The following is a 25,774-nucleotide window of genomic DNA, read 5'->3' on the forward strand; positions in this document are numbered from 1 at the left end:
AGTGATGGGGTCACTGCCTGCCAAACCTTAGGGGTGAATTAGAAGAGCTTTGATTCTGTGATCCTGAGGACAGTAGATGTGAAGTCCTCTCTCCCTGAGGGAGGCATTGCCACAGTGCACAAGGCCAGACCACATGTGGGGAAGTCCAGCAGAAGCCTGCTGGGTCCCAGAATGGGAACAGCAGAGAACACTGAGGTCCACACCAAGGACCAGGGAGCAAGAGAGCCCCCCAGAATTGGCTGAATATCAGTTTCTGCCTCATGAGGCATCATAGCCCCTTTGGAGCAACTCTCAAGATAGAGTATTCTTTGAACGTTTGTTGAGTATTTGAATGAATATTGTTCCAACAGGAGTGCGAAAGAGTGTCCCCACTGTGGTAGGACTTCTACCTCATGGGGAAAGCCCAGGAAAACAAGGGTAGGGAGCCCAGGGCCTGGGGGGGAGGATCCCCTGCCTGGGCAGCTCCCTTAGCACTTAGTGCCCCATGATGCAATGATGCTAGCTCAGCTCCAGGGAGTGGCAGGGTAGAAACAAATAGGAATGATACAGTGCCTAAGCAGATGCAGCAGCTGGTCCAAGGGAGAGTGTCCCCACCTGGTGGTAGTAGTTAGGGTGGGGGATTCCTTCACTAAAGAAACCAAGGGCCCTAGGAGGAGAAGGGCAGACTTAGCAAAGGCCACAGCTGGGGGACACGGGTTGGGGGCGAAAACTCAATAAGGCCAACTGTGAGGTTGGAAAGAGGTGGAGGCAGAGATCAGCAGTGTCCCCAGGGTTTCATGAGGCCTTAACCCTCAGGGGTCTTGGATTTAACTCCAGTATGGCCAGGTCCCTGCCCATCTCAACCTGCCCTCCTCTGCTTAGAGATCTCGAGGGTATCCCTGGACATTAGTGAACACAGAACTAGGGGCCTGGGCAAGTAAAATAGGAACAGGAGGCCAGGCTTTGTCCTCAGAAATAAGCCAAAATCAACGTCACTGCCTCAGGCTTCTTCAGGCTTCTCTGTCTTCCCGCACTAGACAGGTGTTGGCATACCGAATTCCCACCCACCTTCTCTTCCCTGCAGTTGGGACAGAGGGCTGCTTCCTGAGAGGTCTTTCCTCCATCCTGGCCTCAATCCTGGGGTCTAGACTGGCCCCGAGCAAGCTTCTCCATCCTGAGCCTTTAGCCAAAACCCCACTGGTCTCAGGAGGGTCTAGAAGACAAGGGTTCTGGAAAAACCTTAGCCACTGACGTCCTGGATGTCTGAGGGGTTTGTTCTGTGAACAAAATCTACCCAAGCAAGAATCAAAGGTGGAACCCCTTGCAGGCCCAACTGGGGTGGACATGAGGTCATTCTCAATTCCGAGCATCCAGAACAAGGGCAGAAAGAAGAGGGAATTCCCAGGCCAGGGACCGAGATCCCAAGTCTGTGGTGCAGATGTGACTCCCACTTCCCTTTGTAGTTGGAAAAGTGGGGAGTGGAGAAGACATACAAGGAGTCTGATCCCTATCCTGAGCCAGGTGCTGTAAGAACACGACGGGCTCTGGCCCAAAGTCTGGGTTAAGGAGAGGCAGAGGGAGTGACACGGGGTACCAAGGCAGCCCAGCTCTGATGATAAAGGAACACTGAGCCGCGGCAGAGGCGGCCCTGGGGCTTCTTGGAGAAGAAGGAATGCCAGTGGTGCCCCGTAGAACTTCACAGGGCTGGAAGAAGGACTCTCCTGAGGGGAAGGGTGTGTGGCGCGGGAGGAGGTGTGAGCCTATGAGGGCCACGCTGGGGAGCCCCGGCGGGGCATGCAGCGCGTTCCAAGTACGTTGCGGCCCGGCTCGGCCAGGGGCATCTCCTTGGGGCCCCAGTGAGCCTCTGGGCCTTAGTTTCCCCACGCGGCGGGGCGGGGCGGGGGCAGCATAGGTCTAGAAGCCGCCTGCAGGGGGCGCCCGTGAGCGAAGCGGCCGGAGCCGGAGCCCTCGCGGCCGCCAAGACAGCGGGAGCCGGTGCTCTAGCTGCAGGTCAGCTGGGGTACCAGGGCCGGGGTTCCGGGGGTCCAGGGCGGGCAGCTGGCAGGGTGGGGCCATCGGAGGCTGCTGGCCAGGAGAGCTGGGCAGCTCGGGTCGGGACCCTGCTATGTTCAGGATACTCGTCGCTGGGACCCTCTCTTCCCACGTCTCAGAGAGAGTTCGCGAGCGCCCGGGTCCGAGCCCTGCCCCGCGGCGGCCACGGGAATGATCCGTGCAGGGACTCTTCCAGCAAGGTCACGTCCTAAGCCCGGAAGGGGGTCGGTGTGGTGTGCGGATCCTCTTGGCCTCCCCAAAGCGACCGGAAGGTGCACAGGGGTAGGCGGGGAAGGGAAGGGGTGCTAGGGTGCGGCGACTGGAGCGGCGGGGTACGGAGCAGGCGTCTGGACTCGCCGGCAATGGGCGGGGAGCAGCCGTCGGTTTGTCTGGGCGCCGAGGGCCGACCCACCGCGTTGAGATGACCCTACCAGGAGCGTCAGACCTAGAGCTGGGCGGAGGGCGCCGAGGTTCGGACTGAGAGAGACGGGGCGGACTCCCAGGGACCAGAGAGGATTTTAACAGGTGGAGAGTCAGGGCGGGCACTGGTACTCCGCGGTGGGCATCGGGCGAGCAAAGACAGCATCCCGAACGTCTGGGGCCCGGCGAAAAAGGGCAGTTCGAAACGCGGTAGGGAGAGCACGAACGCACCCAGTGGACAGTGGTAGCGGGAAGCGGGCTCAGGGGACCCAGGAGAGGCTGGAGGACTCGGAGTGGGTGCGAGCCTCGGACCAGTGCTGGCAGAGTGCCCCGCTGCCCTCAGCGAAGGTAGGAATGGCGGGAATGGTGGCGGCTCTCGAGGGATTTGTCCCAGGACAGCCCAGGAGCTCGAGAAGGGGAACGTGAGCCAGAGGAGCAGAGATCCTCGCGTTCATGGCTCTAGACCTTAATTTCCCCGTCTGGAAGGAAAGACGGAGTTTTCCGGGGTGGTAGATGCGGGAGTCCGGATCGCCGCGGGAGGGAAAGCCAGTGGTGTCCCGGGTGTTCTGGCTCTTGTGAAGGGTTACTGGCCCCCTTTGCCCACTCTCCTTCCCCACCCAAAGCCTGCATCCCACCTCCTGACCCCAGAGTCTGTACTCTCCACAAGCCTGGAGCCCAAGCCTTCCCTGGTGTTGGTGCCCTGTGCTCTGCCCCTGCTGCTCAGGACTCCTAGACTCTGTATCTTCCAGAAAACTTCATGCCACCTCCATGCCCAGCCAGGATGTTCTGCCCCTGAGGAAAGAAAGCTCTCTGGAGCACAGTGGTCCAGGGAGTGTGTGGTGGAGTCAGAGAGCTGCCTCCTTGGTCCTGAAGGTCTTGGGTGGGGCACCAAGGCTTTGTCTTGGTGGGCTGGTCCCCATCCTGAGACCCAGCATATCTGTAGTAGGAGCTCCTCATGTACTTGTCCCCTAGCTATGGTGTCAGGACTTCAAAGCTTGGCTCTTGCCTTTTAGAGTCTCCCAGAATCTAATGCTCCTTGGGAAAATCCCAGTCAGTGCCCCTCCATTCACAACCCCTCAATGCTAATAAACAGATTCCAGGACTCCATTCTTATAGCCTGAAGGAGGCTGAGGGCAGCCCACACCTTTGATAGAAGACAGGATTTGGCTGATGCCAAAAAGGGCAACAACTGGTCTTAAGAGTGACCAATGGACCAGATTTTTTTAATATTCATTTTTTAGTTGTAGTTAGACACAATATCCTTATTTTATTTATTTATTTTTATGTGGTGCTGAGGATCGAACCCAGAGCCTTGCATGTGCTAGGCGAGCACTCTACCACTTAGCCACAACTCCAGCCACAGGACCAGATTTTGATGCCCTAAACTGGGTTTTGATCTTGCCTCCTTGACTCACTAACTTGGTGGCCTTGGAAAGGTCACTGCCCTGGGAATCCATTTTCTCATCTGTAGAGCAAGGACAGTGTTCCTAACAATGGGGCTCTGCTGGAGAAGAAATGAGACATGCATTGGCTGGAGCTGGGGTGAAGTCAGAACACACCAGAGGACAAGTCAGGGGACTGTACTTAAGCTGGAAAACCCTGTAGGGAATGTCAAGAGACTCCACAAGAGATCACTGTGGGTAGAGGTAGGTGTGGATAAGAGTTGGCTTGAGAGCAAGCATGTGGTTTCAGGGTATAGGGTCCTGCAAAGTTCAGGGTCTGTGAGTGGTACCACAACCCTTTGGTGACTCTCAATAGTGAAATCCCACAGTGACTCTTCCCACCTTCTAACCTGCCTGATCCTGAGCCATCTCACCACAGATGAGCTGGAATCAACATCTCAGTATCTTTGAGATCTGTCTTGTCAAGCCAAGCTCTGAGGATTGTGTGTGTGAGACAGCAGAGGGAAAGATGGCAGAAATGGATCAGCACAGGCGAGAAGGGCGGAGAGATAGGGTTTTTTGTTTGTTTTGTTTTGTTCCTACAGATATTTTTTATTTATTTTCATTAGTCATACATGACAGTAGAATGTATTTTGACATATTATACATTTATGGAGTATAATTTCTCATTCTTCTGGTTGTACATGATGTAGATACATTGGTCATGTCATCATATATGCACATAGGAAAGTAATGTCCGATACAGTCTACTATCTTTCTTATTAGAGAGATGTGGTTTTTCTGTGCATGGTGGGGACACTGAGGAGAGGAGATTGACACAGACAGATGCTGAGTCAGCAAAAGGGAGGAGTTTCAACTATCCCTCCCCAGGGAAGGGTCTGGACTCTAGGACACACTGGAGGCCACAGAAAGGTGGAGGTTGGCCTGAAAGACTTAATTATAAGTGAAGGAGAATTGTCTGGAGGTTGGAGGGAGCAGAGAGAGTCCAGTGTCTCAGGGTGGGACCCTGGGGTCCATGTTGGATCCAGATGGGGAGAGAAAGGAACTGGGATGAAGGGAAGAGCCCGCCTCCCTGGGACTGATTGTTCACCTGAGACTTCTGGCCCCTGCAGCCTGGAAGCTATGAGATCCTGCCAAGGGCTGGAGAGGATCCTGATGGAGGGGAAAAGCAGCTGCTCCTCACCCCAGCCTGTGAAGGAGCTTAGACTTGCTGGGAAGGCAGGACTTGCTGCTGGGACAACCTCAAGCCTGGTTGTTTCTCAGATATTCTCGGATATTCTTCTGAGCTGTGTACAGGCTGTTTTCTTTGATAGAATATCTCCCACCTCTTTCCTTTTACCTCTTTGTCTTTCAAGTCCCTCCAAAGTTCTCTCCTCTGAGAAGCCCTTGGGAATCCCTCTGGGCCTACACCCACTCCTGCAGGACTGACTTCTGTGTTTTGAAGTTGCTGGGCAGGGGACAGCACTGCCCTTCTGTGGCTCCCACCTGTGGTGATGCTGCTGTTCCACCAGCCCGTTTCTAGCAGCATCTGTTACCTGGAGGAGAGATGAAGGATGCCTTTCCTGGGACTTAGGCTGGTGGTCTCTGCCCAGAATCCCAGGGCTGATAGTTTTCTGCTCATCTGCTACAAGAGCTTTGCTCCTAGCCTCAGTGTCCTCTACAAGCCACGAGTCAGCCTGGGGGGAAGCCACTAAAGGGCAAAGGAGCAATGGACAGGACTCAGGTGGGATATGCTCAGGTTGGTCTGGCTCCTGCTGCCCTTTCCCTTCAGCCTCCAGGGCTGGATCATCACACCCGTGTCCTAGAGACCCCAGCATGGGTCCACATCCCTCTGTCCTCAGTGTACTAAGCACTGCCCCTTCAACAGGCCCCTGTCAGCATTCCACTCCAGGCTCACTGGGGTTGCGTGCTCTGGAGCCCCCATGTCCCCTCTTTTTTTGGTAATAGGGATTGAACTCAGGAACACTCAACTACTGAGCCACATCCTTAGCCCTATTTTGTATTTTATTTGGAGACACTGTCTCACTGAATTGCTTAGCAGCCTCATCATTACTGAGGCTGGCTTTGAACTCACCATCCTCCTATCTCAGCCTCCTGAGCCGCTGGGATTACAGGCATGCACCATCATGCCTAGCCCTGTGTCCCCTCTTTAGGCAATACAGCACCTGTCATCTGCCATTTGTGGGAAGTATATGTGGTGGGTTTTTCACGTGATGCTATCTCACCAGAGCCTGTGCACATATGAGGAGCCACAGCACAGAGGGGAAACCTGGTGCTCGGGGCACAGGAAGTACATGATAGAGTTGGTGTGGATACCACCTAGGCTGCTGACACCACAGAATGGGCTCTTAGCACCTCTATGAGGCATGGCCCCTTGGGGGGGGGGTGTTGTCTGGAGAAGCTGCCTGCAATAAGTGGTCACCTAAGGCAAGGAGACTGGGACCTGTGACTTTTCTTGCATCTGGCTTGGGCATATGGGGATGGCAGGGACCATTCTGGGTCCCCGCTGGGAAGAAGGAAGCTGTGGTAGGCTGGGTGGCCCTCTGGGCAAGGCTGAGGCAGCCCCAAGGCTGGCCTGTGGTCGGTGGTATGGAGGCTGCTCTGAGAGGCGGGCCCAGTGCCTCAGCCTCCAGCTACAGGGAGCTGGTTCTCTGTTCCTGCCCACATCCTGTCCCCAGGAGCAGAGAGCAGCAGTTGCACACCCATGGATGGTGGGGGAGGGTGTACCGTGGGGAACCTGCCTGGGTACCTGGGGCCCAGCCTGCAACAGGCATCTGAAGCCAGGCACTGTGCAGCCCCAGAGGGAGCTAGGGAAGGAAGAGAGGCCCAGGCTAGTCGTTGCTCAGTTCCAGGCAGCCATAAAAGGCACCTGCCTAGCATGATTTAATAGGAGCTCAGTGGATCCTGGGTCCTGGTATTCTGAGAAGCTCTTGTGCTGTCACAACTGGGCCAACACAAGGCTTGTGGTCCAGACTAGGAGTCAGCCTGCCCATCCAGCTGTGATTCGGTTTTGCCTTTTCATCTTCCTCCTGAGCCCCTGAGAGACAGATGTTGATGCTTCTCAATTTCCCTTCTGTGTCTCTCTACTGTTTCCTCATAGGCCTTGTCTCCATGAGGTTTCTGTGAGAATTCCATCTTGCTGATCCCCAACTATCCCTTCAACAGCCTGCCTGCCTGAAGCCCATCACACCTGGTGTGTTCTTTATTTTAGTCCCTTTTTTTTTTTCATGTCTGGGATTTTATGTTATTTCTTGTTCATAGTCTCCTATTCTTATTTCTGCCAGTGGATTTGTAAATTCTCATTCTTGTTTATGGATGCTACTCCTTTGTTTCTTTGAGAATCTGAAATGTCTTGAAAAATCATTATCACATTACTCCAGTACCTTCGTCTCTTCTGCAATGAACTAATTTCCCCATGTTTTTTTTTTTTAAATATTGTTTCTAGACGTTGTTGGGCCTTTATTTTGTTCATTTATTTATATGCGGTGCTGAGAATCTAACCCAGTGCCTCACACATGCTAGGCAAGCGCTCTATCATTGAGCCACAACCCTGGCTCCCTCTCCATGGTTTTGATATGGTTGTTTATCTTTCTTAGTCTTAAATTTCCTTTGGTGTTTTGAAATTGGGGTTTGCAGCTCATCTGGAATGGGAGCTGAGGCCGTGGGGACAGAGAGTGGCCTGTAGTACCTGAATCCTCAGGTTGGCAGCAGGTAACACAGAGCTTCCTGTGGTCCAGCAGTTGGGATGTCTCATGGCACTGCAGAGCATGTAACTGGTGAACATTTGCTACTAGAAAGTGGAAGGAGGACTCTAAATCTGGGATTCTGGAGCCCAATCCTGCAGTCGGCAGAGTCTCTGTGCTGTGCTCTGATCCTTGCCCTTGGCCGCACCCAGGAGCAGGTGTGCAGGGAACTGCTTGAAAGCTGGCTGGCACCTCCATCCAGCAGGCTCTGTGGGGGTACAGCCACCATCTGGGTATGTGTACAGAGAGCCTTGCTTGTGTGATGTATGAGGAGCCAAAAGAGGTGGGCCAGGAGATGTATGGGTTTTGATTAAATGGAGTTTTAATTAAAGCAGCTGGGTCTGGGTAGGTGTGGGTGAGAAGGCAGGAAAAGGCAGCATTTTGAGTCTGACTGCTGGGAATCCTATGAGTTTGTTTCGTTTTGTTTTTGCAGTTCTGGAGATTGAACCCAGGGCCTTTGGCATGCCGGGCAAGCGCTCTACCACTGAGCTATATCCCTAGCTCTTTCAAGGGTATCCTTTAAAGGCTAATCAAGCACATTCCTTAGCATGTGTCTGTAGTTTTTGGGAGACCATGTCTGCCTTCTGCCCCATCCCAACAAGGGATAATCATGAGGAAATATGACATTATTAATATTTAATTTCCCCCCTGGCTAGCAACAGATGACTCAAGGATTAATTAGATAGGACCAACAGAGAGGGATAGGAAATTGCCAATCCTGGCCCACCCTGACCCCTTCCCCATGACCTTCCACCTTCCTGTAGCTCTGGGAGGCTTCAGAAGGGAGAGAAGCCAAAGGGCCCAGGAAATCTTCCAGCTGCTGTGTTCCATGGCATTCTTCCCGGTCCTAAGCCACTTTTTAGTCCTTTTGGGAAGGCTGAGAGGTCATTTTATCTCTTTGGGCCTTAGTGTCCTATCTGTAAAATGGGGTTTGTGGGGTTGGTGAGAACACAGATGTCCATTATTTTCCAAGCTCCCGGGAAGGCTGTACAAGCTCTTTGAGAGGGTCCAGCATAGGGTCCTGGCAAGTAGCCTAGCCAGAAAGCACAGGGTTTGGTGGCTCAGTAGTGCCTGGCACCTGGTGACCAGCTGTATGTATGGCTTCCCTATTCTGGTTAGTGACCTAATAGTAGTTTGAAATTGGCCCTAGTAAGAGCATTTACACCACAGAAAAAGGCTATGAGTCAGGGCACTCCTGACTCTATAGCTGGGCAAACCCCAATCATCCCCCCAGAGTTCTCCCAGTAGCACGTGGCTCTCAATTTCCTCCCTGCCCCCTGTCCTGTGGATGCCTCTGGTTCCACTGATCTGCCGAACTCAGGGCTGGGGAAGAAACAGCCCAGAGTGGATTCTAATTTAGCAGATGCACTTTTCTGGGGGACCAGAGAAGTCTCACCAGGGATGTGCTGGTGGCAGCAGGAGGAACCTGCAGGAAGGCTACCTGCTCCTTTGAGGAAAGGGGCAGAAGGGCAGCAGGCCATGCACAAGGGAGCCTATGCTGGCCATGCTGGCAGGAGCCCAAGATGTACCTTTAGCCTCACTTAAGGTTGGCCTGGGCAGAAGAGTCAAGTGCATTCCGTGAGCTTTGGACAAAAGGAATGTAGCTTTAGAATAATCAGGAAGGGTACCACTTCTGATGCTGTTCAGCATGGGGACCTCACACAGAAGAGACCCTGAGAATTCAGGCATGTATCCAGGACTGCCATGAGAGTCTCACCAGAGTTCTGGGTCAGGCCCCTTCCAAGCCAGGCATTCTGGCTGGAGTGGAGTCAATATGGTCCACAGTTCGCACTGGTGATGTGACATGTCAGTGAAGCTCTGGATGATAGGCTGGGGAGCCTTTGTCTGCCCCTGGTGGGGCCCTTGAATCTGAAGAATGGTCAAGGACCATGCCAGTCTTCCAGCCTTGGTTGGTCAGATTGGTAGGAAGTGGTGGCATCCTTCAGTAGATTCCCCTTCAGAAGGTCCATGGGGCATGAGCTGGTTATCCTCTTCCTCTGGGAGGCACCAGTGGCAGGAGTAGGATCTCTAGATACCAGTGGCTCCTCATAGGCTTGCTGGCTTGGCTGAGCCTGATTGGCTAATGACCTGCTGCTGCTGTTCCTGGGCCTGGGAGGTCACACTGGACATGGGTGGGAGGCAGCCCCTGAACTGGCAGCAGCTTCCCTAGCACCTGTTGGATCTGGGTCTGTTGGAGGTCAGGTGTGCTCCCGGTAAATACTACTGTGAATTTCAGGCCAGGAGCACAGAGGGACAGAGGTATGTGGTGAGAGACGGTGCCTAGAGGCTTGATTTGCCAGGGACACACTTTGTGAACGGCAGGTTGGCAAGTGCCCTGTGAAGAGCGCAAGCTCAGTAAGACTCAGCCCTCTGCTACACACTGCCTGAGACCCTCAGTTTCTGTGGCGTCTTTGGCCTTTTTATCCTCCAATTTCCAGACTCTTCTGTGTCATATGGTCCATTCCAAGCCTCCTGGTGGGATAGAAGGGCCTGTTTGGTATAGGAACCATGCCCCTTCCAAATGTGGCTTTAGATTGTGCCTGTGCCAATGCCAGTCTGAGGCAGTGACATCATTACATTTAGAAGGAAACTTAGGATTCATTTGTTTCAGTCCTCTATTGCCTCCTGGCCAATTTGGGGGTGAGGCAGCCCTTTGAAATGGACCTGGGACCAGAGTGACCTTTTTCCAGGGTCTCCAGACCTGTTCAATCCCTCATATCCTCGAGGAAATGAGGGAAGATGTGCAGGAAGCCAAAAGGCAGTCTCTGGCCTCTTGTCCCAGGCAGATGGTAGCTGCTGCTATGCACCCCTGGGACGTAGAGAATTTAGGACTGAAGGAAGTAGATTTGGGAGCCTATCAGCTCTCAGAGAGAGTCACTTTAGTGGGCAGAGGTCCACTTGGACTGAGACTACTTCACAAGGTCAGGGAGGAACAGCTGGAGTTTGGACTGGGCTCAGGCCTGCTAGGGAGACCAAGACTTTGACTCTCTAGGGATGTCAACTATTCCTATGTTTCTATGACATTTTGACTTTGGGGGAGCACTTTCAAATCTGTTGTTTATTTCCTTCTGATAGATTCCTGGGCAAGAGCTGCAGTGGCATCTAGAGGTCAACTGCTTCACTATATGAGTGGGGAGCCTGAGGCCCAGAAAGGAAAACCATTCTTTTTTTTTTTTTTTTTTTCTGGACCAGTGATTAAACTGAATGATGCTTAATCACTGAGCAATATCCCCACCTCTTGTTTATTTTATTTTTAAATTTTTTTAGATGTTGATGAACATTTATTTTATTCATTTATTTTTTATGTGGTGCGGAGAATTGAACCCAGTGCCTCACACATGTTAGGCAAGCACTCTGAAACTGAGCCCCCCAGCCCCAGACCTCTTTTTTATTTTTTGAGACAGGGTCTCTAACTCGTTGCTGAGGCTGGTTTTGAACTTGGGATTCTCCTGCCTCATCCTTGTAGGAGCGGCTGGGATTACAGGTGTGCACCACCATGCTTGGAGAAAAACACATTCTTGCCTAGGTTCCCCCAGCAGGAGTGATTTAAGTCTGTCATTCCCTGTGTCAGTCAGGCAGAGAAGCAGGTGGGGGGGGGAAGTGTGGGAGGAGAAAAGGGAGGCGGATCCCTCAGAGAAGGGAAGCAGCCTCAGCGCCTGCCCCACCCAGATGTGCAGCCTGCTCTCAGGGACACCAGGAGGCAGCAGGTTCAGGTTTGTGCTTGCTGTGCTACCTATGAGGGTGCAGGGGGTTTAACTGCCGACAGTAGAAGACGGGACCAGACAGCTGCTCAGATCCCTCCAGATCTGAACTCCAGGAGTCTCTGTCCCTTGATGGGGCAGCTGGTATCCCTTAGGTGGGCACTGGTAGTTCCCTGGAGAGCTTGCTGGAGATGGAGCCAGCTGAAGCAGGCTGAAAAGCCAGTCCTGCGAGAGAGGGTGGGTGGGATTGAGAGAGCCCAATGGGGGAGAAGGACCTTTCTGGGAAAGAGGGAGGGTTGTGGAGCTGGCAGTGAGTGCAGAGACCCAGGAGACTGGCCAGGCTGCCAGAGAAGGCTTGAGAAGCTGAGCATAGGGAGCAACATTAGAGACTTAACTTCTTGATAGATTCTTAGCTCCTGGGGTGGGGGGAACACCAAAAAAAAAAAAAAAAAAAAGTGGACTGATCTTTAGCCCTGAGTCCGGGCTGGAAGAGCCATGACCTCAGCACCTGAAATGCAGCCTTGGATAGTGCAGAGGGGTGAGCCAGAGTCCTGGCAGGGGGTGCAGCTATGGTTCTGCCCATAGTCCCTTCTGTGTCTGTCCTGCAGAGTCTGAGAGAAGAGAATGCTTCCCTGGGAGGGGTTTGCATGAGGGTCCTGGCAAGAATTTCCCAGGACCAAGGAAAAGTAGTTTTGCTCAGTGACCTTTCTGGATCTGTATCCTTCCCAGAAATGGAGGCCAGAATCCTAACTCTCCTGCCTCCTGCCTGTGATCATAGCTGGCTGGACAGGGCATGGGGGTCATTCTTGTGCTGACACCTTGCCCACTGGTGGAGCAGAATCTGAAACAGCAGGGATCAGAGTGGTCCAGCTGCTTACCAGGCTTTCTTTGCAGGTACTTTGGGAACCCTGGAGCCGAACTGAGCCATGACACAGCCGTTGGAGCCCCTGGAGAGGGCCTGGTGTGAGAAGACTTGGAGTTATCTGTGAGAAAACCTTTGGAGAACACCCCCCACCACCACCACAGGGACGCTCTTGGCTCCTGTAAGGAAGAGGCTCTGGGGCCTAGGCCCTTCTGCCTGGGCAGCAGACGGCTGGGCTGCAGCTATGGACCGTGAGCTGGCCCAGCCCGTGTCCTTGCTAAGCCTGCCCGTCTGCAGCCGCTCCCACCATGGGCTCCTCAGTATACATCACAGTGGAGCTGGCCATTGCTATGCTGGCTGTCCTGGGCAACGTGCTGGTCTGCTGGGCCGTGTGGATCAACAGCAACCTGCAGAACGTCACCAACTTCTTTGTGGTATCGCTGGCGGCAGCTGACATCGCAGTTGGTGTACTCGCCATCCCATTTGCCATCACCATCAGCACTGGGTTCTGCGCTGCTTGCCATGGCTGCCTCTTCTTCGCCTGCTTCCTCCTGGTCCTCACACAGAGCTCTATCTTCAGCCTTCTGGCCATTGCCATTGACCGCTACATCGCCATTCGCATCCCACTTCGGTGAGCTGGGGACCAGGGGTTTGTCTGTACAAAGGCTGGCTATGCCCAGCGTCTCGGCTATGGCCTTAGCCTGTGACTGCCCAGGGCTGGTGGGTGAGCAGCCAGTATGCCAGTCTGGCTTTTCCCCCATGGTTGAGGCTGTGTGCAGCCAGCCGTGTTTGGCTGCCGGCGGATGAGTGTGGCTTGGACCTGCACCACACTCGGCTACGCCTGGGCCATTCTTCACAGAACAGAGCAAAACTCCCTGCATGATGCTGGAGTGGGTGGGGAACCATAGAACCTCAGCTAGGACCCGCCCACTGATTGCCTTTCCTCAGTTCTTCTTGGCTGGCCTCACAGAGTGCATGTTAGGAGAATGACCCAGAGAGGGGAAGTGACTTGGCTGAATGCCACAGTGAGTCATTTGGACTTATATGCAAATTATGTTGCTCTTCAGGTCACCAAGGACTCTCATGCACTAAAGGGCTGGCTGTGGGAGGGGGGTTTTTATGGTGAATCTTTTGCAAAGTGACTTCAGCAAAGTATTGTGTAAACGAAGACTTCCCCCCAGGCTGAGTTTACTTGTGTAGACTTCACCTACCTAGAGCATAGAGAGCGAGAATGTGTGTCCCTCCTCTGGGGAACCCAGGGCCCTCTTCCTCCACCTTCTTGCTCCTCCACCATAGAGCTGGGTTCCATAGCCAGGGTGGCTGCAGGACCTGAGGGAGGTCTCCATGATTGGGAATCTGGGTACACTTGTCCCCATGGTAAAACCTCCCAAACAGGTAGCGTGCCCACCAACTGAGGAAGCCCCCATTTCCCTATTCTGGGCTGAGGGTACCCCAGCAGGGAGGACGAACAGGCTCAGTGAACAAATGGAAATTCAGAGTGTCAAACCCAAGAGGGACCTTAAAGGTCATTTCCTTCCTCTCTTCATCTGAATGGAAAAATGAGGCTCTGAAAAAGGAGCCAGCTCTTTCAGGACCACACAAAAAGTTGGTAGCAGAACTAAGACTAGGCCTGGGAAAAAAACATAGCCTGCCACTACCGTGACATGTCTTTGGGGAGTGGTTACAGGCAGCTCAGTCTCCCAGAAGCTGTACCCAGTAGCCACTGCTGTAACTTGAGCCCTAAGAGGGAAGAAAGCACCCATATCAGGCTGCCCAAAAGAAGGAGTGGAACTCTAAGGCCCTTGTCAAAGGACTTCTCAAAGGAGAAGAGGATCCTGGCCCTCCTTAAAAAGGGAACTGAGTTAGAGGTGGTCTGACTCTAGGCACAGTCTGTGGGATAAGCTCCTATCCCTTGTTCCAGGGGGAAGGGCAGCTGTCTAAGGACAGCTCAGAATAGGGAAGCCCCAGAGAAACCTGTTTGTGGGTACCAAGTGAGCCAGAAAAGAGAGGACCGGAGTCCATCTCAGGGAGCCAGGCTGCATGCAGGCAGTGGTAGCATGAGTGCTAAGGGGAAGCAGTAGACTAGCTTTCAGTTTCTTCTCCGATTCAGAGGGCAACAACATTCCAGGGAGAGATCAGGAGGGCTGTTCTCAATTTAAAAACCTTAGGTTTTTTTCCCACCTTGTTTTCTTTCTTCCCATCTCTATTTTCTGAGAGTCAAAAGAAATGGTAGGATGGAACATACCATGTGGCTTTGGAAAGTCAGATGCCTTCCTCTGGGCCTGTTTCCTCATCTGTAATAGGGAACAAAGGTGCAGGGGTCCAGTGGGTGGGTGGAAGTGACAAGGGATTCAGCTCTTTCTTGAGCTGCTGGAGGTTTGGAGCCATGCATCTGCTCCGATCCAATCAGCTTCTCTGACTCCCAGGACCTCCTAGAGCTGGGTTTCAGTTTCACCCCTACCTCAGACCATTTGTGCTCGGTGGGATTAAAAACCATTTGAGCGTTTAGAAGGCTCAGGCTGGTTCTTCTCTGCAGGGAGTCAGTGGGGATGATGATGATGTTATCCTGTCCCAGGGGCAGAGTTTGACCACTGTCAGAGCATGTTAGCAGAGCATCTCCTTTATTCCTTTTCAGCCCAGCATTGTGGCTGGGTGGAAGTTACGACCTTCTATATTACTCATGGTGAGGCCAGAGCCAGGGAAAGACATATGTGCGTCTTCTGATGTGGAAGGACTCTAGTGTCCTTCACACTGATCCTGGCCCTGGGGTCCCTTCACTTTCCTATTCTTGGAGGCCCCTGGCCACTGGGTGCATGGAGGGCTAATGGCTTCTGAGAGCAAACAGGATATGAGGGGAAACTGGATGGAGGCAACTGAATACCAGGAGCTCTTGGTTGGTCCCGGAGGGACGGCCTGACTTAGTCTCCCCCTTCCTCTTTTGTTGCCTTCACAGCTGGGAATCCAGCCTTGTCTATGCCATTTGCTGCTCCACTCAGCAAGGTTCACAGGGCTTCTCTGAGGTCTAGTCCCTGACAGATGCCTAGCCTCAGGCCTACACCCTGCCCTGAGGATTAAATCTAGGGGTACTCTACCTCTGAGCTGCATCCCCAGCCCTCCTCTTTATTTTGTACTTTAAGATAGTATTTCACGGGCTGGGTTGTGGCTCAGTGGTAGAGCACTTGCCTAGAACCTGTGAGGCCCTGGGTTCAAACCTCAGTACCACATAAAATAAATCTATAAAAAGATAGTATCTCACTAAGTTATCCAGGCTGGCCTCAATTTCCCAAGTAGTTGGGATTTTTCTTTTTTTTAAAGAATTCAGTTTCAGCCAGGTAAAGTGGTTCACGCCTGTAATCCCAGCAGCTCAGGAGGCTGAGGCAGAAGGATCACAAGTTCAAAGCCAGTCTCAGCAACTTAGTGAGGCCATAAGCAACTCAGTGAGACCCTGTCTCTAATAAAATATAATAAAAGGGCTGGGGATGTGGCTCAATGGTTAAGCACCCCTGGTCCAATCCATAGTATACCCCCACCCCCAAAAAAATTCAGCTTCAGAACAAATTATCTCCTCCTAATTGTAGAGACACTTTTGGGGTAAGGCAGGGCCTAGTCAGTGGGAAAGAAGCTGGGCACGAGGTAGAGGTACAGCTCTCAGTGTCCACAAAGGATAGAAATCCCAGGGTCAAAGATGCAGGTTTCCCTTCTCAGGGGACTTTTACACTATAGTCTCTTGGTGGGTACTCTCACTCCTGAGGAACAGGCCAAAATACAGGTTGGGGATTGATGCCAAGGCCTAAAGTCCTATAGTAGTTAGTTGCCCTGACTTCGAAAGGGGCAAGAGGGCTGTGGGTGTAGCTCAGTGGCAGAGCACATGCTTAGAATGTGCAAGATCCCTAGCACCATACACAGAAAAATAATAATAATAATAAAGAGGCAGGATTGGGAGGGAGGGTTCCCCAGAAGAAGTGTGGCCCAATGGGTCTTGTAGGATGCTTAGGGGCTCAATGCATGTGTTTGGGGGTAGGTGTATCAGGAGGAGGGCAAAGCCTGGTCAGAGACCCTAAGAATGAATAAGCATGTGGACTCTGGACCAGGAAGAGGTGACCTTGATGCTGAGTGATGGAAGGAGATGAGCTGAGGGGGAAGGCAAGGTGTGAGGCTGATTCGGGCCTGTTCATGCCTAGAGAAGAAGTTTGGGTTTCCCCTGGAGTCAAAGGCTCTTCAATTCTTGAATCACTGACCCCTTTGGATACCTTAAGAAAGATCCACCTTCTCAATGTGGTGCAAATGTGCATAAAACTCCACCTGGAATCATGGAGTATGTTCTTAGATTAAAGGGTAAGCCCCTAACATGGGTAATAATGATCCCCAGGAGGGGCATCCGACAGGCTGGTAGACACAGGAATGCAGAGGGCACCTGAAAATGAGGGCTGCCAGTGTCTCTGGCACCTGCATCCTATGACTCTTGTGGGCTTCCTGGAATGGCTGTATATTGCACTGGGCAGCTGAACAGTCTATATCTGGGGTCCAGAAGGCTGAGATATGACTGTGTTAGTTACAGATGTAGCCCAAGGGACGCTGCTGGGCATGACCATAGAGCATTCATGATTCCATTTGAACCCTCATCCTGTCCCAGGCCCCCAGATGCCTGGCTCCAGGACTTAGCTTATGGGGCGTACTTTTGGACAACAAAATTAATCTATTTGGTGTTGTAGATTTTTGTTGTTGGTTGTTTGGTTTTGGTTTTGGCAGTGCCAGGGGCCCATTCTAGGACCTTACCTATGTTAATCATATTCTGTACTACTGAGCTACCACCCCAGCCCTATTTGGTGTGTGTTTTTTTAAAAATAAATAATATTTGCATGTGCTCAAACATTAAAAAAGAATAAGAAGTATATAGTGAAAAGTTGTCCCCTTGCTCCCTGACACCTAAGTACCCTTCCCAGAAGACCTTGGTGAGTATCCTTCCAGAGACATTCTTCACCTATGAGTACCACTCATACATGTTTTGTTTCTGTCCCCACAAGGGGTTTTCTTTCAGAGAGCAGTGGAAGAAACCCTTGTGGGTTCCCTTATCTGTAAAAGTACGCAACTGGACAGACCAGGGATTTCCATGCTGTGTTCTCAAGAGCTCTCAGGCCCAGCCCTGATATCCCCACCAACTCATTAATTCAATAAGTACTTATAAAGCCCCTCTCTTCCCCAGCAATTACACTCCCGTAAGTGCCCAGAAATGTAGATATGAAGGTCCACTGCTGGAGAAGAGCTTGAAAAACCATTAGAGCAAGTGGCCACCAGGGTCTAGGAGATCCTACACAATCCCTATAATAGCTTGTGTCTACTTGATTGCCTCAAATGACAAGAAGCTCACTACTGCCCAAGGCAGCCCATTTCTCCTAAGAACAGCTCAGCTCAAAGGCTTGGACCTACCCCAAGCTACAGTTGGCCTTCTTGGATTTTCCACTTACTGATTCAGCATTCTGCCCTTATGGAGGCAGTGCTGAACAAGTCCAGATTTGTAGTTCTATTTCACAAATGAGGGAACTGAGGCTCAGAAAGGCAAAGTGACACAACATTGCTTATTTACAGGAATGTACCAAGGCTAGAACCCAGGGAGAGATGTACTTTTCTCAGGAACAATATCGACATTAATGTAGCCTCCCATTCAGTGAGGTTATATGAAGTAGTAATGTACAGAGCCTGGCACAGAGGAAGTGCTATGTGAGTATTAGTTGGGGGGTATATAACGTTTGTGTATGAGTTTCCGGAACAGGAGACAAAGAGTGCTGGCTCTGTTGCTTGGCAGAAATGATCAAATCCGTGACCCTAATCCTGCAGGGGCCTGTTGGCACACCTGTTTTGGATTCTGAATGGACAGGGCTAGGGGAGGGGGTAGCTTAGCAGTAGAGCACTTGTCTGCATACACAGGATCCTGGATTCAATTCCCAGCACCTCCAAAAGTACAGAATAAGAGAATTGCCACAGGGGCTGGGGTTGTGGCTCAGCGGTAGAGCGTTCGTCTCGCATGCGCGGACCCTGGGTTCGATCCTCAGCACCACATAAAAAAAATAAATGAGTGAAATAAAGGTATTATGAATAAATATTTAAAAAAAGAGAATTTCCACAAAACATTCAGAACTGACAAACATACTTGGGCCTGAGTTGCCTCTGGGCCTCTGCAATGTCTAGGGCAAATCCATTCCCTTCTTTGGAACTCAGTTTCCCCACCTGTGAAATAAGAGGGTTGGACTAGATAAGAGATCAGAAGCCGCTAATTTTTTGGTTTTGATTTTTCTTAATTTGAATTTAGCAAAAATTAAAAGTTGGGAGCATCTGCCCAGAATATCAGCTTTCCTGCCCCTCTTCAGCTCTGACCACACTGGGTGCACTTGTTGTTATTGTGCTGGGGATTGAACCCAAGGCCTCCCACATGCCAGGCAAGCCTTCTAACACGTTTTATATGGCAGCAGAGACAGTGTAAATGCCCACCAGCCTGCCTTGCTGGTTTATTATCTAGAGGCACCTATGTTTGCCACCCATGAGCTACAACCTTTCTGCATATGTTTACAACTCTGGAATTAAATAGAGCATATTTTCCTTGGCATCTACTCTGTGCTCCCATGCCAGAGAGGCAATGCAGATCAGGATGCAGGACAGCACTGTCTCCAGGGGTATCCCAGCTTTGGAAGCCCAGAGGAGGCAGGAAGCTTCTTGGAGAAGGTACCTAGTCTGAACTTGATGGATAGGGCTTCCACCAGACAGAGGGGAGGGGAGGGTTGTCTGGTTTTGCCAGAATCGAAATTGCTAAGCAGAAGGTCAACCCTCAGAGGTCACCAAGGTTGCCTTTCTCAATCAGTGAGGATTTTTTTATTTTGAGTACACATTTGATAGGTAAATTGCTGCTACCTTTCCTGTGGGATAGAAGTCTCTTTCCTGGCAGTAAATCAAGCCATTCCCCGATTCTGGGACTGGGAATTAGCAGGCTTGGATATCTGTCTGGCTCTTAGGAACACTGAGTAACTTTACAGAGATTACTGTCCTTCTCTGGACCTCAGTACTTCATACACATATTTCCTCCAGGATATTAAGATTGCCATGTAAATGTGAAGACACTATCTCATTTCTCTCCAGAGGGTGGTAGGTGGATTTGGATGGGAGATGGTGTCTCATTTGGCTTGAGACCCCCATTCTTCCTAACTGTCTTGGGCAGTCTCATGTGGGGGGCCTCTGGAGACCCAAGTCAAATGGTGAAGAAAGAACAATGGAGTACAAGATGCTAAGATCATCTTCAGGCCTCGTCTGGCTGGTTCTGTCCTCAATGAGCCCACCTTCCAGACCCATCCCACTTGAAAGGGAAGTGTGTCGTCCCTTGAACCAAGATCAACCAATATGGAAGTGCTACTTCTTCCCCTCCCCCACAAATCACTTATTAATTTCCTCAAACCAAACTCAATTTAAGTCTCAGAATTATGCCTAAGACTAATAATCATGAACTTTTATACAGTGGTTTCTGTTTCCACTGTGTCTGCTCTTTCGTGACCTCCTAGCAGCTCAGAAAAGGCAAGACCCAATAGATCTCACTTAACAGAAGAGGATACTAAGACTAGGAGGCAGGAAGCAATTGGTCCAAGACCTTACAGCTGGCCAGAAAGCAGTGGAGTGGGAGACCAAGCAGGGTGCCTTTCTGGGTTTCTTGACTCTTAGCCCTGTCTAGCCCTGGTTTCTCAGACCTCTGACACTGGTCTCCTTTCTCCAGGTACAATGGCTTGGTGACTGGCATGAGGGCCAAGGGCATCATTGCAATCTGCTGGGTGCTGTCATTTGCAATCGGCCTGACACCCATGCTGGGCTGGAACAACTGCAATCAGCCAAAGGAGGGCAAGAATCACTCTCAGGACTGCGGCGAGGGCCAGGTGACCTGTCTCTTTGAGGATGTGGTGCCCATGAACTACATGGTATATTACAACTTCTTCGCTTTTGTGCTGGTGCCCCTGCTGCTCATGCTGGGCATCTACTTGCGAATCTTCCTGGCGGCCCGGCGACAGCTGAAACAGATGGAGAGTCAGCCCCTGCCAGGGGAGCGGGCTCGGTCCACACTGCAGAAGGAAGTCCATGCTGCCAAGTCACTGGCCATCATTGTGGGTCTCTTCGCCCTCTGCTGGCTGCCCCTGCATATTATCAACTGCTTTACCTTTTTCTGCCCCCAATGCAGCCATGCCCCTCCCTGGCTTATGTACCTGGCTATTGTCCTCTCCCACAGTAATTCTGTTGTTAATCCTTTCATCTATGCCTACCGCATCCGCGAGTTCCGCCAGACCTTCCGCAAGATCATTCGCAGCCATGTCTTGAGGCAGCGGGAACCCTTCAAGGCAGGGGGCTCCAGTGCCCGGGCCTTGGCAGCTCATAGCACAGAGGGAGAGCAGGTTAGCCTCCGCCTCAATGGCCACCCCCCAGGGGTGTGGGCAAATGGCAGCGCACCCCATCCTGAGCGGCGGCCGAATGGTTATGCCTTGGGGCTGGTGAGTGGAGGGAATGCCAAAGGGTTCCACGGGGATACCAGCCTTGCAGACGTGGAGCTCCTTAGCCGTGAGCACAAGGGAGCATGCCCAGAGTCCCCTGGCCTAGAGGACCCCCTGGCCCAGGGCGGAGCAGGAGTGTCCTGATGGTGCACGGAGTTTGCCCCTTCCTGAGAGAAGGAAATCTTAATCTTTCTGGTTGGCTGGACCAGTCGCGTTGGGAGAAGAGAAGAATGAGTGTGCTGGGAGACCCATCGGGCATCTGATTCACTTTGGACTGAGTGGAGGGAGCCCCAAGCTGGAGCAGCATGAGTCCCAGCAAAAAGGGGTTAGGGTCCAAGGAAGCAGATGTTTCATGCTGTCAGGCCCTATCCGAGGCCAGGGCCACAGCACCAGCAGCATCTTGGCTGGGGAGGGCCCAGTCCCCCACTCCATGAAGTATCTAAAAGCCCCAATTTGTCTGCAGAGAAACTGTGATCTGAGGCTGGGGAATGCCTTCAACAGACCTCCTGCCACTCACCACCCTTGGCAGACTTTCTAGGGCTCCGGGAGCTGCTGGACCAGAGGTGGATGTTGACTCCCCACCCCCAGGAGAAGATCTCGTGCAAGGAAATCCTATTTTATTATCTTTCCCTCCCTGGCTTCTAGGCCTGTTGTCCATCCTGCTGCTAACCTGGCACCAGGAGTTTGCCCAGGGAATTGGGCAGCCCTCTCCTGCTGCCACAAACTGCCATGCACTTAGTCCCAGGGCCAACTCTTGAGGTGACAAAGCTGGGCTGGAGGACAGACAGTTGTAACGGGAACAGTGCCAGGGCATAGACTCGGGCCCCAGGGGAGAGGTCAGGGCTTGCAGGCCAAGGACCTGTGCCTGGGCAGCTCAGAGCTGCCCAATTAGAGGCCCTGTCTAACTGCCTTTACTTCTAAAGGGAAATTTTTTTTTTTTTTCCTGAGGTAAAATAAAAATGAGCCACATTGTGTTTTAAGCTTGTCCAATGAGAATGGTGTCTGAGTTCCTTTCCCCACTCCATAGCCAGGCCTGGTAAACACATATGGGTGTGGTGATTATGTGTGAGAGAGTGTGTGTGTATGTGCAGACACACAGAAGATACACCGCCTGCCCTCAGGGCCTCCCCAGGCTCCTGTCCTCCCAAGTGACAGCATGCCGATTGCCCCAGAATCTAAATGTCCATGGGGGCTCCCAGACTTGCATTCCTGTAAAAGTCCTCCTCATTCCCTGCAGGCAGTGTAGGAGGAGGGGCTCTTTGCCCAACTGCTTCTTTCCTAGGGTCAGTGACCCCTCCAGCCCTAGGCATTCATGGTGAGGGACCTGGTTTCTCCCTCCCTTGTTAACTTCCTAACACCCTGGGAGGAAAATCTCTGTTATCTTCTCAGATCTATGTTCCCCACTCCCAACCCCTGCTCCACTCCTCAGCTGAGTGGCCACAGAGTATCTGAATAGAACAGATCTGGCTACAACTAAATTGCCTTCTCCTTCTAAGGAAACCCTAAGGTCTTACTCCCAGGCTGGCTTCTGGGGCTCCCTGCCTGAAGGGGCAATGCTGTCCTCCTGTAATGATCAAGTCTGTCTGTAGTTGGCAGGGAGCTGTGATTGTTTCCTGAAGAGCTCTGAGGGCCAGTTTGACCTCACTGAGGCTGGGACTCAGGAAAGAAGTGAGAACTTCATGGGTAATATTAGGAGCCCCATTTTACAGATGATTAACAATCTCAGGTGGAGTTCTTGCCACAGGTCACATAGCTAGGAAGTGGCAAAACTGAACTTAAAACCCATGATCTTTTTTTTTTTTCATTAATTGATGATGAACTATTTCAATCAAACCAAAAAGCCTGAAATAATATGTCCCCACCACTCTGCTTAAGAAATGGAACGTTATAACTACAGTTGATGGATCTGACCCTTCCTGATATTATCACCTTGCTTCCTGTGTCTGTCTGTATACTTTTACAACATCAATGCATACATAAGCTTTTTAAAATATTTTTTAGTTGTCAATGGATCTTTATTTTATTTATTGATACACGGTGTTGAGAATTGAACCCAGCGCCTCACACATGCTAGGCAAGCACTCTGTCACTGAGCCACAACCCCAGCCCAAGTTTTTTAGCTATCTTTCACTGTTCTATCAAAGATCCTCTTGAGTGACTGTACAAACCACATAGGAAGCTCTAAGCAGTACCAAAGCCTGAGCCCATTGCCAGAGATTCTGGATTGAAGGGTCCAGGTGGATGCAAGCACAGTTTTTCCCTGGGGGAATCTTATGGACAGCTAGGGTTAAGAAGCACTGATATCAATGTGGAGTCCACTCCTGTCCACAACAGGCCAGAAAGAGAACCACAAAAGCAGGGAAGAAAGAGGTCTCTTGGGAACTGAGGTGCTGGGCTACACAGATACAGGCTTTGGGTGAGGAGGGTCAGGGCTTAGAAAAGGCTTCTGATATAGGTATGCCTCAAGTCCTCTCAGGGCCTGCTCAGCCCAACTCCAAAGCTCAGGCCTCCTCAGGTTCCCAAAGGGCTCAGTGTCCCATCTCCACACCAGGCTGCATGGGCTCCTACTGTGAGCAGACCTTTAGTGCATGCACCATTCCTTTGATCCTAGAGAGGATACAGGTGTGCATACACACAAACAGCTCAACAGGAGTGAGTGCCCACAGCAGCAGCATGGGAGAAACATAAAGATGGATAAAGGACACCAGCAGATGTCCAGCCCATGGGGTACAGATGCAGGTCTGCTCTTACCCATGCTATAGGGGCTAGCCTACAAGGGCCCTGTGGCTCTGTTCAAGGCCCTCTGCCCTCTCCTTGCTGTTCCCAAAGAGCTGGAAGTGGACAAAATGCTCCATTCAGGCCCATCCTAAGCATGCAGACCTTATCAGAGATCATATCCTTTGCGGCCCCAATCCCTCTCTTGGGCAGGTGTGGTCAGGGTCACAGGGAGGCCTGAGAACAGAGGCCTGATCAGGCTATGTCTTGGCCCCACTGAGACAGGCTCTCTGGAGCCCCTCTTCAGCTCCTGCATTAACCACCTCCTGAAGCCCTTCCTCATCCATTTGTATCAAGGTCCCTCCTTTCTTGGGCAGCTGAGTTGAGCCACATTGAATGGCCATGGAATGATCAACCATAGCAGGACAGAGATGAGGGGCCTCCAGGGAATGAGCTGCTGATGCCCGCTGGATTCGTAAAGCAGAAATGGGAAGCTGGCCTTCTTTTCAACTATAGTGGGGACACAAGAAGCCAGGGGGTGGCTGGGGATGTGGCTCAAGTGGTAGCGCGCTTGCCTGGCATGTGTGCGGCCCGGGTTCGATCCTCAGCACCACATACAAACAAAGATGTTGTGTCCGCCAAAATAAATAAATAAATAAATAAATAAATAAATAAATATTCTCTCTCTCTCTCTTAAAAAAAAAAAAAGCATTGCCTTGGAAGGCAACTGCTCAGAGAATTAAGACTGCAGCCTACCCTGTTCCTGGAGCCACAGAAACATAGGTCAGGAGAGCAACCTGCAGAGAATGCCACTCCTGTCCTGTCATACTGTGTAGTCCTCTGGCCAAGCCACTGCTATAGCTCTTAGCTTAGTGGGTCCCTGTCCCTGAGCTCCCAGCTGGATGAGTGCTGCCACCCTCTGCTGATAGGAGGTTACCTTAGAGGTGGCAGAACTTGGGGAGACCCAGTGTGCTGTGAGGTGAGGGGTTCCCCTTCCTGGCCCTGATCTGCTCTATAAAGTTGTAAGGTTACAAGTCTTCCTCCTCTCTATACCAGTCCCTTTTCTGTCCAGGTGGCCCTCCCTGCTGCTGTCACTCATCATTAGCAATAACTGTCACTCTTGAAGATAGCCCCTGTCAGGCTGCAGAGCCAGGGAAGGGTACGGGAGGACGTTGAATGACTCACACAGACTCAAAGGAGAGGGACGGACACAGAAATTAAAGCCTAGGTGTGGGAAGTACTGTTTTAGATGCTCTGGCTCCCCCCTTTCTTTCTCCAGAGAAGGAAGTTCAGCTCAGCCGGCTCTACCCTCCCACTATCAGTCTTAGAGAGGGTCTGGTGCAGAGAGGCCAGGTAGGGGAGTGAGCTTGAGGCTGAGCAGGTGACAGGTACATCTGACCCAAAGTCCTCTGAGGAAGGGATTTTTTTTTTTTCTGCCAGAGAGAAGGACTTGAATGGAACCATCCACATTTCTTTGCCTTGTCCAAACAAGTGTCTTTGAGGTTTGGGGAGATTCTGCAGAATTAGCTATCTGGACCAACACTTAATGATCAGAAAAGCCCTACAGAGGGCTGATTAAGGCCTGAGCCTGGTTCCCTGATTGTCTTCCGTAGGTTCCTTTCCCAACCACCTAATGAGCACCTGCTGATTCATGCTAAGCCTTGGGATAGGGGTATGCAGAAGGAGCCAAAAACTGACTTAGGAAAATAAGCAAGATGTGGTTTGGTGAGGAACATGAGGGGGACACAAGTTTGAAAGTTCAGAAAAGGAAAAGGTTACATCCACTGGACATTCAGGTGGCCTTCACCAAGAGGATCAGGTTAAGTTAGACTCTCCAAGGCCACCTGTGGTCAGCTCTGTGGCCCTGTCTCTTCAAGTTATTGGTTAGGAAATAAGAATGAGGAAGTTTTGAGTAAATCTGTGCCTGATTTACATCTGCCTACACAGAATTATGCCATCCATTTGGAGGCAATTTTCAAGTTAAAATGTTGTCAGAGGGTTGTCACAGTTTTGATCTTTCTTTTCTGTTCTTTTTCAACCCACCCACATTTTTTACTTGGATTGGAAAGGGGAGTGAGGAGGGGAGAGCCTGGTATAGATTCAGAGATTTTTTTTTTAATTGTTCAAGGTAGATGACAGCTTCAGAAATTGAGTTTTCTCTTAAGAAACTTTAATCCCAGAACCAAATGTCACAACTGTGCTGTTGCTTTCAATGTTTAAGGGACCTGGAGAGACCAGGCCAGGTGTCCTGTTGTTACCCCCCCAGGCCATCTCTTGAGATTTCATCTTGCTTCTCTCTTCTGACTTGTTCAGAAATGCCAAAGAATCCCATTGCCTGCTTCTTCCAACCACTAAGATCTGAATGGAGAATTGAAGAGGGTTC

At 51.4% G+C, this 25,774-nt stretch overlaps 1 protein-coding gene across 8 annotated transcripts; it reads left to right on the plus strand.

The window, feature by feature from the left end:
* Positions 1-1,934: 1,934 nt before the first annotated feature.
* On the plus strand, positions 1,935-21,656 carry Adora2a (adenosine A2a receptor). Of its 8 annotated transcripts, none has more exons than XM_027923360.2 (3): positions 1,935-1,989; positions 12,193-12,791; positions 19,914-21,656. In XM_027923360.2, the coding sequence occupies exons 2-3, from the start codon at positions 12,469-12,471 to the stop codon at positions 20,818-20,820; spliced, it is 1,230 nt and encodes a 409-aa protein (XP_027779161.1). In that variant the 5' UTR covers positions 1,935-1,989; positions 12,193-12,468; the 3' UTR covers positions 20,821-21,656. The 8 variants fall into 8 exon arrangements, with proteins under 8 accessions (XP_027779161.1, XP_027779163.1, XP_027779164.1 ...); XM_027923362.2 differs by lacking the exon at positions 1,935-1,989 and adding an exon at positions 2,093-2,313; XM_027923363.2 differs by lacking the exon at positions 1,935-1,989 and adding an exon at positions 2,093-2,303.
* Positions 21,657-25,774: the final 4,118 nt, after the last annotated feature.

The sequence above is a fragment of the Marmota flaviventris genome, chromosome 1 (genome assembly GCF_047511675.1).
Source record: "Marmota flaviventris isolate mMarFla1 chromosome 1, mMarFla1.hap1, whole genome shotgun sequence".
In the NCBI taxonomy this organism is placed as follows: domain Eukaryota; kingdom Metazoa; phylum Chordata; class Mammalia; order Rodentia; family Sciuridae; genus Marmota; species Marmota flaviventris.